This window comes from Carex rostrata, chromosome 6 (assembly GCF_964058835.1).
Source record: "Carex rostrata chromosome 6, lpCarRost1.2, whole genome shotgun sequence".
NCBI classification, from domain to species: Eukaryota; Viridiplantae; Streptophyta; class Magnoliopsida; order Poales; family Cyperaceae; genus Carex; species Carex rostrata.
The window spans coordinates 3959837-3975512 of NC_135923.1; the positions used below are offsets into that span (position 1 = coordinate 3959837).

Below are 15676 nucleotides of genomic sequence, written 5' to 3' on the forward strand. Positions count from 1 at the left end.
TATACTGTCACTTGCTTGTGCTAAACATAATAAAAGAATGCACAAGATATACGGATTGAAATATGTCAGTGCATATATATATATAGATGAGCTACGGACCTACGGTGAGTTGCGAAGTAAAGCGACTATTTTATTTCATACTTATATTTTGAGATTTTAAAATTCAAAACGTTGATCCGAACCGTTCATCTTGTTCTCCATATTGAAATGTGCTTGGAGACCAAATTTTATATTTTTTGAAATTTTTTTACTATTTATTAAGCCACTTTGAAAATCGCCGATCCGGTGGTCCAAATTTTTTTACTGTTTTTACTGTTCATGCGAATTTTCAGATTTTTAAAGTGGCTTAATACATAGTAAAAAAATTCCAAAAAATGTAAAATTTGGTCTCTGAGCACATTTCAATATGGAGATCACATCTAATGGTTCAGATCAACGTTTTGAACTTTGAAAATGAAGATATTGCGTGATGTAGAAACGCATTTTACTTCGCAACTCACCGTAGCCCATATATATATATATATATATATATCGAGAGAGAGAGAGAGAGAGAGAGAGAGAGATTGACTAATATGCTTTCGGTAGCACTTCAGCTGAAGTGCTACCGATCCAAATAAAAAAACCTAATTCGAAACTTCAAACTAAGTAGCTCAGTAATTAGTTATATATTGAACTTGTCGGATACCAATTTTTACTATTTTTGAATTTTTTTTTACTATTATTTATGATTTATACGTCATTTTTTGTCATCTTTCATAAATCATAAAAAATAGTAAAAATTTTAAATTTATGATTTATACCCTAGTCAAGCGGTCAAAATTAGAAGGTTAATAAATTAATTTTAGTGTATTCATTTTTTGAACGTTTTTGACCGCTTGACTTTATACTACATTAATTCGAATGTTTAAAAATTTCACATGTAGATGCATCACACATAAGGTAGGCTAGTTTCAATGGTTCAGATTCGTCATTTGAAATCGATTTAATGAGTTTTAGAGTTAAGCTCACCAAAACTTTGGTGAGCTTAAGACCCTAGTTCTACTCTCTCTCTCTCTCTCTCTCTATATATAGGAGTTGGCTACGGTGCTACGCGTAGCATAGAGGGCCTCCGTACAACGGCTCGATATTTGAGTTTTCTAAATCCTAACGGTCGATCTGAACCGTTCAACATGATCTTCATATAAATATATACATGCAAACCAAATTTTACATTTTTTAGATATTTTTTACTATTTTTTTAGATAGGTAGAAAATCACTTGATCTAAATGGTACATAATTTTCAGATCAAGTGATTTTCTACCTATCTAAAGAATTAGTAAACAAATTCTAAAAAATGTAAAATTTGATTTGCAAGTATATATTCATATGAAGATCATATTAAACGATTCGGATCAACCATTAGAATTTTAAACCATTGCACGGAGGTCCTCTATACCACGTAGTATATTAGCATTTTCTATATAGAGACGCCGGACGCGCGCGCATGCACACACCGACACTAATTGAAATTAATTATGTCCAGTTTATGACCATATATATATAAAGGCGTATAATTTAATATGCATTTATATAACAACTTTTGTTGGATGCTTAATTAATTAATTAGGCAAGATTTTAGATAACTTTCGTACGTAATATGCATATATATACGACAATATATTATTATATAAATATACATAGCAAAACTATAAATTAGAACGTAATCACGTATATATGAATCCACATATATACGTAGCTTATGCATATTGATAATCATATTTTAAAGCTTTATAATGCACAAGTGATGAAATCAAATCAAAATAACATTGTATAGTCTACTACATAAAACATACATACATTGGCTTAGTCACCTAGCTATATATATATATATATATATAGAGTAAAGCTAGGGTGTGACATGCTCACCAAGAAAGTTTGGTGAGCATAGCTCCAAAAGTATATCGGATCGACGTCAAATGCCTAATCCAAACCGTTGAAATCCATGTACTTCATAAGTGATGCATATACATGTAAAATTTTGAAAGTTTCGAGTTTATTTGCTACACGGTCAAGTGGTCAATGAAATAATAAAAATTGAATATATAAAATAACTTATAATAAAATGTTCATTTCTTTGACCACTTGACCGTGTAGCAAATAAACTCGAAACTTTTAAAATTTTGTATGTATATGCATCACTCATGAAGTACATGGATTTCAACGGTTTGGATTCGACATTTGACGTCGATCCGATATACTTTTGGAGTTATGCTCACCAAACTTTCTTGGTGAGCATGTCACACCCTAGCTTTACTCATATATATATATATATATATATATCAACCTTTCAGTACTGCTACGTACGTCGGATCTCTTATAATTGCATCTATATATATATATGGAAAATGCTAATATGTTACGCGTAGCCTAGAGGGCCTCCGTGCAATGGCTCAATATTTGAGTTTTCTAAATCCTAACAGTCGATTTGAACCATTCAACATGATCTCTATATAAATATGTCATTGCAATTATAAGATTGAGCCGTTACACGGAGGCTCTCTATGCTACGTGTAGCACCGTAGCCAATATATATATATATATATATATATATATATAGAGAGAGAGAGAGAGAGAGAGAGAGAGAGAGTTGGGCTACGGTGAGTTGCGAAGTAAAACGACTATTTTACTTCACACTCATATTTTGCGATTTGAAAATCCAAACGACTGATCCGAACCGCTCAACATGATCTCCATATTGAAATGTGCTTGGAGACCAAATTTTACATTTTTTGGAATTTGTTTACTATTTATTAAGCAATTTTGAAAATCGCTGATCCGATGGTCCATTAATTTTTACTGTTCACAGTAAAACAACAGTTTTCAAAATTGCTTAATAAATAGTAAAAAAATTCCAAAAAATGTAAAATTTGGTCTTCAAGCACATTTCAATATGGAGATCATATCTAACGGTTCGGATTGATCGTTTGGACTTTCAAAATGAAAATACAGCGTAAAGTAGAAACGCATTTTACTTCGCAACTCACCGTAGCTCATATATATATATATATATATGAGGAGGGATCCACTTACAACAACTTGAAAGTTACAACATCTTACAACATCGTTTTTTTTCATTTTCAAAGTCCAAATCGTCGATCCAAACCGTTAGATATTCAATCTATATTAAAACGTGGTTGCAGACCAAATTTTATATTTTTTGGAATTTTTTTGCTATTTATTAAGATGGGTACAAAATCGCTGTTTTTTAATGGTGCAGAATTTTAATAAATACAGCGATTTTGTACCCATCTTAATAAATAGCAAAAAAATTCTAAAAAATGTAAAATTTGGTCTGCAACCACGTTTTAATATAGATTGAATATCTAACGGTTTGGATCGACGATTTGGACTTTGAAAATGAAAAAAAACGATGTTGTAAGATGTTGTAACTTTCAAGTTGTTGTAAGTGGATCCCTCCTCTCTCTCTATATATATATATAGAGGTTGGCTGCTCTACTTATATAAGCATATGAGGGTATATGCTTATAAGTCATTTTTTTCGTTTTCAAAATTCAAAAAATTGATCTGAACTGTTAGATGTGATCTCTATATTGAAATGTGCTTGGAGACCAAATTTTACATTTTTCTGAATTTTTGTACTATTTATTAAGCCACTTTGAAAATCGCTGATCCAACGGTGGCTTAACAAAACAGTAAAATCAGAAGCCGCCGTTGGATCAACGATTTTCAAAGTGGCTTAATAAATAGTAAACAAATTAAAAAAAAATGTAAAATTTGGTCTCCAAGCACATTTCAATATAGAGATTGCATATAACGGTTCAAATCGACTTTTTAGATTTTGAAAACGAAAAAATAACTTATAAGCATATACCTCATGTGTTTATGTAAGTAGAGTAGCCAATTTCTATATATATATATCTGTTTTTATTGGCTTATTGCCATATAATGCCAACCTAATACGTACCTAACTAGCTAGATTAATTTGAAGGAACAAATAACTTTGGAATCAATCATGGACGCTATTAAAGATATTGACAGAGCTGGTTTGACTTCTGCAACAAACTGATTATTTATTTACATTTTTATGCTCTCTATTAATCTTATACTAAATGAAGTTAAACTAGCTCTGTCAGTATCTTTTATGCTGTCTGCATGCATGTTGTACGCCATGGTTCCAGCCTATACAAATGTCTTCTAGTTATATAAATTTTAATATACAAATATTAACAGCGACACACAATTAACAAATCTGAGGATCACAAGCAAAGACAGCTATAGATACTTGCAAAATTTGTTCTTTACTTCTTTGGTCGTTTGTTTCACCAACTCAATAATGAAATATATATATATATATAAGAGAGAGTTGAGCTATGATGAGTTGCGAAGTAAGAATTGATTTACTTCATGCTCATATTTTCTATATTTAAAACTTCAAAGAAACAATCTGAACCGTTCAACATGATCTCCATATTGAAATGTGCTAAGAGACCAAATTTTACATATTTTGAAAATTGTTTACTAATTTTTTAGAATATTTCAAAATCATTGTTTTAATGGTTCAGAATCCGTCCAAAAACAACGGTTTTCTACCTATCTAAAAAAATAGTAAAAAATTTCCAGAAAGTGTAAAATTTAATTTGTCTCCAAGCACATTTCAATATGGATGTCATGTTTAGTGGTTTGGATCGACTGTTTGATTTTGTAAATAGAGATATAAGCGTGAAGTAAAACAAAAACCGTACTTCGCAACTCCCCATAGTGAATCTCTCTCTCTGTATAGTATAACATGCATTTTTTTAAGAGGTGGCATAACTGGAATCAAGGATTTGATTGTGAAATTAATAGCTAGAATTTTGTTTGATTTGATTTATTGCGTATTTTTAGTTGAGAGTGCTTTCTTTTGTTATTTTAATTATTTGAATCTAAATAACGCATTAACAACACTCTATCTTTATGTGTGTGTGTATATATATATATATATAGTCTAGCTAAATTGCTGCCGGCAGCATTTCAGTCAAGTGGTGCTGGGGCTATATTTTATTATGTGATGTTCAAACAACAAATTCAAACCGTTAGATGTTCAATCTATATTAAAATCTACTTGGAGACCAAATTTTACATTTTTTGGAATTCTTTTACTATTTATTAAGCTGTTTTGAAAACCGCTGTTTTCAATGCTGCAGAAATTTACTGAAAACAACACTTTTCAAACCAACTTAATAAATAGTAAAAGAATTTCAAAAAATGTAAAATTTGGTCTCAAAGTAGATTTTAATATAGATTTAACATCTAACGGTTTGGATTTATTGTTTGAACATCACATAATAAAATATAGCCCCGGGAGCACTTGGCTAAAATGCTGCTGGCAGCAATTTAGCCGGACTATATATATATATTGTTGTAAATTTTTATTTGATTTAATATATTATCAGTTGGTAATTTTGAGCTGACCATAAAAAAAAATGAACACATCTTTGTCGCTTTAATTAAACCATTATTTGATATTGCACAAGTTTGGGTCTAATTAACTATCAAAATTTAATTAAACGTAACAAAAGATAGAACGTTTACGTCATATGGGATCTGGTGTCAGTTAATTAATTACAAATGTACCCATTTATCTAAATATGTATCTGCATAAATTAACACTTTAAATGTATTAACATTCAATTAGATATGATCGACCCATGTACTGAATATGAGGTTGGCTACTCTACTTACATAAGCATATGAGGGTATATACTTATAACTCATTTTTTCGTTTTCAAAATCTAAAAAGTCAATCTGAACCGTTAGATGTGATCTCTATATTGAAATGTTTTTGGAGACCAAATTTTATATTTTTCTAAATTTTTTTACTATTTATTAAGCCACTTTGAAAATCATTGATCCAACGGTGGCTTCTGATTTTACTGTTTTGTTAAGCCACCGTTGGATCAACGATTTTCAAAGTGGCTTAATAAATAGTAAAAAAAATTAGAAAAATGTAAAATTTGGTCTCCAAGCACATTTCAATATAGAGATCACATCTAACGGTTCAAATTGACCTTTTGGATTTTGAAAACGAAAAAAATGAGTTATAAGCATATACCATCATATGCTTATGCAAATAGAGTAGCCAACCTCTCTCTCTCTATATATATACTTTTCACTAGTAGGGAGGAAATTAGGGGTGCAAACGGATTGGATACGGATGGGATAGTGGTAAAATCATATTCGACGGATACATATATAGATATGATAATATTTGCTTTTTATAATAGTGAATTATATAAATTTTGTCCACTTACCCTCAGCTTTGGTGACACCGAATTACACTCTATATTTTCAAAATTTTCAATGTCCAAACAGTCGATCCAAATTGTTCAACATGATAGATATATTAAAATGTGCTTACATATCAAATTTTACATTTTTTTTATTTTTTTTTACTATTTATTAAGTATTTTACAAAATCATTGTAAAAAAAAATTCAAAAAAAATGTAAAATTTGATATGAAAGTACATTTTACTATATTCATCATATTGAACGGTTTGAATGGACTGTTTGGACTTTGAAATATAAAATGTAACACGGTGTCACAAAAAATGAGTGTAAATGAATCCCTCCTCAATATATCTTAAACTGTATGATATATCTCTACTATTCAGATACTGATAGTTTTTCTTTTTTGACAAAAGTGGGTGGCCCCAGCTGTTTCATATTGAAACACAAACAGTTCATACAAAAGGCAATGGAATAAAGATTCTATTGTGCAAAATAACCTAATCAACAGAAGTGAGAAACAAACATAGAGCAAGCAGTTGCAAGGATTATATTACAAAACATAGCCGAAAGTTCTAAGTAAATGCATCAGATATGAATAATTAATATTTAAAAGTATATATGTATATATATGTATATCTGCATGGATATTCGGATATCTATATCTAATTTTTAAATACATATCCAAATACGGTTGGATAATATCTGATCCGTTTACCCCCTAAAGGAAATTAAGATACCACACCCATACATAAATCTGCAGCTTTTTGTTCACCAAAATTTCAGCTATATTTGACAAATTCCGCAGTAAAATTTACACGTACATAAATTCATATGCTACTTTTAATTAACAAACAAAAATGTCTTTTTTATAATAAAGTTTGAGATCAAACTATATATCTAACTATTTAATATCCACAAGAAATAGTTTCTTTCAGATTTCAAAACTGCAATCTTCCACATAAGAGTATTACTCTTGCCACTAGATCAAAAGTTGATTCTCAAACAAAAATATTGTTAATTTTTTACGCATTTCCTAATTTAATTGAGAATAATCTTGCTATATGTCAAAAATACATATACATATCCGTAAAAATTGTATATTGCTAACATCAATTAATTAACTGCATATATATATATATATATATATACTAATATTTTTGAATGCAACAAGTTACGGCCGCAATAATAAAATACAAGTTCCAAAATGATTTGCCATGGTTTAAAAAAAAAAAACTTTGTATTGTTATCTGGAAAGAATAATTAAATTGACATGCGTAATCATGCATGCATATATTGTTCTGATCTCAAACTATATTTATAGTTAATTTAATAAAAACTTGAATAAATACTTTGTTTAGTAAACATGGAATAATTCAAGCATAATACGGAAATAAATTATATAATAATTGTTAAATTAGATATAATTTAATGTCCTCACAAATTTGAAATCAGAATGAAAAATCTTTTGTTAACATTAAAATTTATAAAGGTAGACATTTATCTTTTTCTAAAAAAAATGACAAATTACAATCAAGGGGTTGGCGGGTAATAATATTGATTGTGTTTTCTGTGGTGCCCAAAAAACTGTTGATCACCTCTTTGTTACTTGTTCTTTTATTTCGTCTTTATGGTCTTGAATTGATAATCATAACAACTTTCTTTTTATTGTACTAGGTATCTGATCTTTGGTATTTTGATTATTAGATTTCATTAAAGGATTCACTACTAGTGGAATTGATTAGAGCTGCAACTCTCTTGATTGTATGGTTAACACAAGAAATATGATTTGTTTTCAAAATTCTCCTATACCTTCTATTAGGACTGTAGTTGTTTCTATTATTGTTTTAACTTCATTTTGATGTAAGTCAAGATTAGATAATTCTTACTTTAAGTTATCTTTGATTATGCTTTTTGATATTTCTTCTTTAACTCAGATAGATCCTCTGATAGTATTATTAGACACAGATACACAGTACCATGACAGCTCTTTGTTGGATTTCGACGTGGACCCTAGTCTTGGCTTAGAAGAATCGGACCTAGCTGATTATTTGTGTGACAGAGCAGTTTATGATGTTATTAGTGCTGCTGCTGGTCTTCTCCCTAGTCCCTTATCAGCTAGTGCCACCTCTTCAAGTATTATCGTGATTAATGATATTATTTAGTTTTACTGTTATCATCATATTTGTCTCATTGTTATGTTTTACTGTTATGTTTTCTTGTGCTTTTTTGGATGTGGATATTATTTTCTTAGCTGTGGATGTTGTCTTTATTAGCTGTGGATGTTAGTCCCTCTAGTTAAAACAGGTGAATATTTTCACTATTGCAAAAAAAAAAATGTAAAACCATATAAATTCATTATCCTGATCGTCATTTATATTTTATACTTAGGCCCCCACCACCACCTAAATTCCGGCTTGCATGAATCATGGAACAAAGGGGAATATATATATATATATATATATATAGAGAGAGAGAGAGAGAGAGATGGGCTATGGTGCATTGCAATGCATGAACCCCTTTATGCATTGCACTATAATCACGGATTTAAAGTTCAAACGACCGATCCGAACCGTTATATGTTTAATCCATATTGAAATGTGTTTGGAGACCAAATTTTACATTTTTTTGAATTTTTTTACTATTTATTAAGCATTTTTGAAAATTGCTGTTTTGCTGTGAACAGTAAAAACAGTAAAATTTTCTGGACCATCAGATCAGCGACTTTCAAAATTACTTAATAAATAGTAAAAAAATTCAAAAAAATGTAAAATTTGGTCCCCAAGCACATATTAATATGAAGAACAAGATGAACGGTTCAGATTGATCGTTTGGACTTTAAATCCATAATTAATAGTGCAATGCATAAGAGGGTTCATGCATTGAAATGCACCATAGCCCATCTCTCTCTCTCTCTCTATATATAGACAAATTAAAGGAGAGGAGAAAAGAAAACTTGCTAAGGAGGTAAGAGTTGTGTGATTTGATGGAGGTGAAATATTGTAGCAAGGTTCTCTAGATCTACACACAATTAAAATTAGGTTTTGTTGGGTTGGGAAGGTTGCGTGAGGAAAGAGCGTATGTGAATGTGAAGGTGAATGATGGATGGACAAAGAGAATGATAGAATGATAGATTGATGGAGAGATAAAGAGAAAATAATTGGAAAATTTTGAATAGTAGTTGGTGGATTTCTCCTTCAAATCTGATTTTATTCATATTTCTATGGTCATCCGATTTTCCAAGGAAGTTTAATTAATTAAATATGCATCCTTTGCCAAATTACATATGACACGTATGCGTGACATGCATTCTAAGCAAATAAATTATTTTCATCTTGTTTGTAAACTTTATCCTCATAATCATTTCTTTTTAGAGCGAGGTTATGGTGCGTACTTCCGTTTTGGCAATTGAAATAATTGATGAGAATCACTTAACATAATCTTATTAATGTACTTACAAATCAAATTTTATACTTTTATATTTAAAATAGCTAAAAGTTACTTGATTTAAAAATCCTGAACCATAGAAAGTTAGTGATTTTCTATCTATTTAAAAAATATATAAATTTTGATATTCAAATACATATTAAATATGAAGTTCATGTATATACGTGTTTGGATAAACTATTTAAACTTTAAAATGAAAAATATTAATCTATAGTATGAGTTAATTTGTAGTATTAAGGATGTAAACGGAGCGGATAATGCTGATATTAAATCTTTATCCGTTTTTCAATGAACGAATACGAATACGGATATAAATAGTAAACATATATTAGAATTCAAAACCAAATCTGCCTTAAATGTATACAGATACGAAGCGGATAATCCACAAATACAGATTCAAATACATATATGAAACAGATAATGGTCGAATAGTTGAGGTATAGGAACTTTTAAGATACAAATATTAATAAAAATATTAAATATAAATATTAATAAATAATTGTAAGGAGAGATTGTTGTTGAAAAGATGGAAGTTACATTGATGTAATATATAAATAAAATAAAGAAGTGGTAACAAAAGGTGCAGTGTAGTGGTTTGAAGCTTAGCCGCTTAGGCACTCGTGAGTATAAGGGTTCAAATCTTGTTGAGAGCAAACAAATTTCATCTTTATTACTAAGCGCTTGGGTGAGTATTGGGTTCCGGATAGGTTTAGCATCTGAATCTCCTATAATTTTTAATAATTATCCAGATCCGTTTATCTGATTCAGATCTGAATCAGATACGGTTCAGATTCGGACGTAGTATGCATATTATCATATCTTTACCTTTTCTTTTCTTTGACTTAAGTTAGCATAATTATAAAGTTACCTTAGTGTTTGACTTAAGTTAGCATAATTATAAAGTTACCTTAGTGGTAGAGTGGGGAAAAATGGTACGGCTTATTTATATAATTTTCAGCATGTTTTTTTCCACTAAGTGGTACTTACTGGGCCTTGTGCTTAACATTATTATTATTATTATTATTATTTTTTGGTGTTATAATCTGTTGCTAGAAAGAATGTTTCTGGAGGTGTGCAACGTGCATGGTAATGTCTCCTGAACTTACGGCTTAAAAAACGGAGACCGGGTACATGTTAGTTTTTGTTTTTCAAGTTTCAAATAATGTAGGTTTTCTGCTAAAAAAAAAAAAAAACCACATTTTCAAATGTAGGTCGAATAATATTTTATGCTTGCTATGAATATATACCTCCGTAATGTTGCAAAAACAAGGAATGCTAAAGAAGAATAAATTAATTTTTAAGTATCATTATTATAATTAATTCTTCTTTTGTTGAATATATTAATTAGACTTGACATTCGAAGATAATCCAGATTCGGAGCGGATAATCCACAGATACAGATTCAAATACATATATGAAATAGATAATGGTCGGATAGTTGAGGTATATGAACTTTTAAGATACAAATATTAATAAAAAAATTAAATATTAATATTAATAAATAATTGTAAGGAGAGATTGTTGTTGAAAAGATGGAAGTTACATTGATGTAATATATAAATAAAATAAAGAAGTGGTAACAAAAGGTGCAGTGTAGTGGTTTGAAGCTTAGCCGCTTAGGCTCTTGGGTTCCAGATATCCACTTCGTTTAGATATTAACATCTGAATCTCCTATAATTTTTAATAATTATCTAGATCCGTTTATCTGATTCAGATCTGAATCGGATACGGTTCAGATTCGGACGTAGTATGCATATTATCATATCTTTACCTTTTCTTTGACTTAAGTTCTTAATTATAAAGTTACCTTAGTGTTTGACTTAAGTTAGAAAATTATAAAGTTAGCTTAGTGTTTGACTTAAGTTAGCATAATTATAAAGTTACCTTAGTGTTTGACTTAAGTTAGCATAATTATAAAGTTACCTTAGTGGTAAAGTGGGGAAAAATGGTACGGCTTAATTATATAATTTTCAGCATGTTTTTTTCCACTAAGTGGTACTTAGTGGGCCTTGTGCTTAACATTATTATTATTATTATTATTTGGTGTCATAATCTGTTGCTAGAAAGAATGTTTCTGGTGGTGTGCAACGTGGTAATGTCTCCTGAACTTGCGGCTTAAAAAACGGAGACCGGGTACATGTTAGTTTTTGTTTTTCAAGTTTCAAATAATGTAGGTTTTCTGCTAAATATGTTACAATTAAAAAAATCACAGAAGCTACTAAGTTGTGAACGGAATTCGAATTTTTGACTTTTAAATAACTAGAATCATATTTTTTTTTTCTAACTAACTGTACTACTGTCCCATCATAAATTTATATAAATATCTAATCTATAGCTAATCCAAAACATTTATAAACGACTTGGAATCAAGATGGCTTGAATCGAAAATATTTTGATATTCAAACAATTAATCTAGATTGAATTCAATCTTTAATGGAACCAAATCTGATTATTAGTCAAAAATAACCTAGTCTGAACCAATGCAATTGAAAACAACTTGACCGGAAGCAAGCTGATTTTCTGTTAATGTTTACCAAATCAAACATAAAAATTAATTAAATATTCAATTTCGAATCAAAAGCATAAAAAAACCACCAATTATTTAATATTCATAAAAAAATCTTAATTCGAGTTTCAAACCTGCAATTTTCTATAACTTAAAAAAATAAACTTTAATGATTCTACCTTGAGCATTCAAATTAGTGTAGAGTCAACCGATATGTTACTGAATCAACTGAAAAATAAGGTGACACTAAGCATCTACATCCCTTAAACTCAACTGAATTTTCAAATAACTGTTAACCACTTTTTAAAAATTAAGGTCTCTAAAGTTTTTAACTCTCATATCTCTAAAATTAATTTTAGAGTTTCTATTAAGTCACGCTAGCAACAAATTAAAAATGAGAAATAATTTGAGCCAATCATTTGATCAGCATGAAGTTTATAAACAGTTTTTTAATAAGAAACTTTACAGTATAGTTTTTAAATAAGAAATTCTTTCATATTTTTAAAACTGAATTAGAAACTGCCACATCATATTAAAAACTAATAGTTTCAAAGATGTAGATGTTTAAAGAACTCAAATATGAAACAATTTAAACACGAAATTTGACTTGAATCCGTCATGACACAATCCTAATTCTATCTAGACATGTTATTCGGTTTGACTCGAACCAAGTCAAATTTATTTGAGAAATAAACGACCTTAAAATCAAGACAACTTGAACTCAAATAATCTAAAATAATCAAAACTCAACTCAAATTAGATTCGAAACAAAACAATATGCATAAATAATAACCTCTAACAAGTTCACCAACTCTCCACAACATTAAAAAGTTTATTAAAAAAATATCTTATTAAATTAACAATAAAATCTACAAAATAAAAAAAATAAAACAACAACGAAGCCGAAACAAAAATTTAGCAGGCCCAATAAATAAATTGTAGGATTGAAGATAAAAAATAAAGGCCCAAAAAATAATAGCCCAATTACATAATAAAAAAATTTAGCAGGCCCAATAAATTGTCATTTCGGGCTTTCTATTGCAGGATTACAGGCCCAACCTAAAAGAGAAGGAGGATCACACCCACAGACCCTTCTTCCTCCATTTATTTAACGAAATATTCTTTACTCCAAAAATTTAGCAGGCCGAATAAATAAATTGTAGGATTGGAGATAAAAAAAATAGAGGCCCAAAAAGTAATAGCCCAATTAAATGATAAATTTTTTTAGGCCCAATAAGTTGACATTTTGGGCCTTGTCTTGCAGGATTACAGGCCCAACCTAAAAGAGGAGGAGGATCAAACCCACAGACCCAACAGATTCCAACCTCTTCTCCGATCATCAATCGCAGCCTCCTTTCGAAACTCAAATCTGAGGACAGACTCAATCAGTCACAAGCTGGAAGAATCGGCGTAACTCAAACGGTGGTCTCTTTCGATTCAAGGTTTTTTTTTTTTTTTGTTCTATTTTTCTTTTTCGCCGAATAATCTGATCGTGACTTGGCCATGGATTTCTCTAAACCATGGTAGCAACAATGAACTATTGCTTGCTATGGTACAAGGTCCTAATTTGAAGTGAGGTATTTGACAAGCAATAAACTGTGAGGGATCTGGGCATGCTAGCCACTACCTCGCTGTGACTGTACTGCTTTGGTATTAAGCTAAATGATGCACATATTGTACCAATTTTTAATTTTTTTTGGTGTGGTACTGGCCTATTAGTCGTGGAGCAATGCACTGGTAATTCAATTTTCAGAGCAGAAACATGAAATTTTTGGAAAGGGTTTGAATGTTTATCCCTTCAAATGCATCTCCAGGTGCTAATAAGTAATATCAAATATGTATTTTTGATATTGATTTCTTCATTGTATTAACTGTTAGATGTATAAACTGAAATGAGGTGAAAATTTGTTATCACTCCCCTAGTGTGTCCCTAACCGCAAGTGAACTGGTTATTGATTTGTTGTTATTCTTTCCTTTTCAGGTCTATAAGCGTAGTCGGGTGTAAAATGGTTATCCCTCCGCCTGTGCGTCCCGCACGGATTATCGATTACCTGAAGCCGTATGTTCTTAGGATGAACTTCTCTAACAAGTATGTCAGCGCACAGGTTGTGCATGCACCTACTGCCACTGTTGCTGCATCGGCTAGCTCCCAGGTACTGATGTCTACTGTTACGTACCATGTTGGAATATGGCCTGCTGGTCAATATCCGATGTGCTTGAGCTCTATACGATCTGATCTCAGGTCCACAAGTTCAAACTTGAAACAGATTCTTAGAGCTTTATTCCACTAATAAATCGAAACTGTACCTGCTGTAGGGATATCAGATACATATCTTGTACTGAACTACGATCCATCATTGCCTCTGGTGTAAGATTTTTTATATATGCTTGGTTTTAGTATGATTGCTGAACATGTAGTATGAAACAGAATATGAAATTGCAGTACTAGGTGAACTGGTATGTATGACTTAATTTGGAGATACTGACTGGTACTTACTGGTATTATTTACCTCCTACTATGTCTCCATAGTAATATCAAAACTTAGAATTGACAAAAAAAACAAAAGATAAACATAGAGATGAAATGCAAGAAGCAAAAAACATAAAGGAGGAAACGAAATGAATTGACAAAAACAAAAATTGCAAGTGCATTACCTGCTACTACTATGTCTCCATAGTAATATCAAAACTTCAGACTCCCAATTTTTTGCTATCTGCTTAGCTTGATAAATAAAAATCAGTCTTATTCAATAACTCGTACCATGGATTTTTTTGGGTTATTGCTCATTCCTACTTCTAGGAGAAGCTCCTTCGGCCAAGCATGGAGTCTACTCAAGATGTGGCCGCAGCAGCAAAAATTGGGAAAATTTTAGGAGAGAGATTGCTGATCAAGGGTATACCCGCAGTGTCGGTTTTTCTCGATAGAGAGCAAAAGTACCATGGTAAGGTCAAAGCTGTCATTGATGCTGTTAGAGATGTCGGTGTGAAGCTTTTATGAAATTGATGATTTTTTTTTGTGTCTTTTCTCTTTATCCTCGGTGATATTAGTGCAAACTTTTTTAGGAGCTCGGAATAATATCTTGATTTGAGACCAATGGACTTTTGATTAGTGTTACTACATTATGAGTTTTTTTTTATTATAGCTACTTTTTATTTTGTAGTATATCGTTGTATGGGGAATTGTTCTCGGGAAGGTTAATTAAGTTAAAGGGTTGGGATTCATGACAATGGATTTACTTCATAATCTCGACAGTTGTCAAAATAATTTGCAATATTGAAACCTGACTTTTCATTTTTTATTTTTTATTTTTGAAAAAAAGGCCCAAAGGCCCCTTTCATATATGAAACTGGCATGTTTACATATTTTCCTATGTAATATATGTTGATGCCCTATCCGAGGGAACCCTGAAAAACTGAAACTAAAGTCCTGAAAAAATTGAGCTACATGCTCAATTGC

General features: G+C 30.6%; 1 protein-coding gene across 2 annotated transcripts; it reads left to right on the forward strand.

Moving 5' to 3' along the window:
- Nucleotides 1-13539: 13539 nt before the first annotated feature.
- LOC144556070 (Ribosomal L18p/L5e family protein) lies at nt 13540-15378 on the forward strand. Of its 2 annotated transcripts, none has more exons than XM_078304562.1 (3): nt 13540-13641; nt 14201-14372; nt 15020-15378. In XM_078304562.1, the coding sequence occupies exons 2-3, from the start codon at nt 14226-14228 to the stop codon at nt 15215-15217; spliced, it is 345 nt and encodes a 114-aa protein (XP_078160688.1). In that variant the 5' UTR covers nt 13540-13641; nt 14201-14225; the 3' UTR covers nt 15218-15378. The 2 variants fall into 2 exon arrangements, with proteins under 2 accessions (XP_078160688.1, XP_078160689.1); XM_078304563.1 differs by having other exon boundaries at nt 13546-13661.
- Nucleotides 15379-15676: the final 298 nt, after the last annotated feature.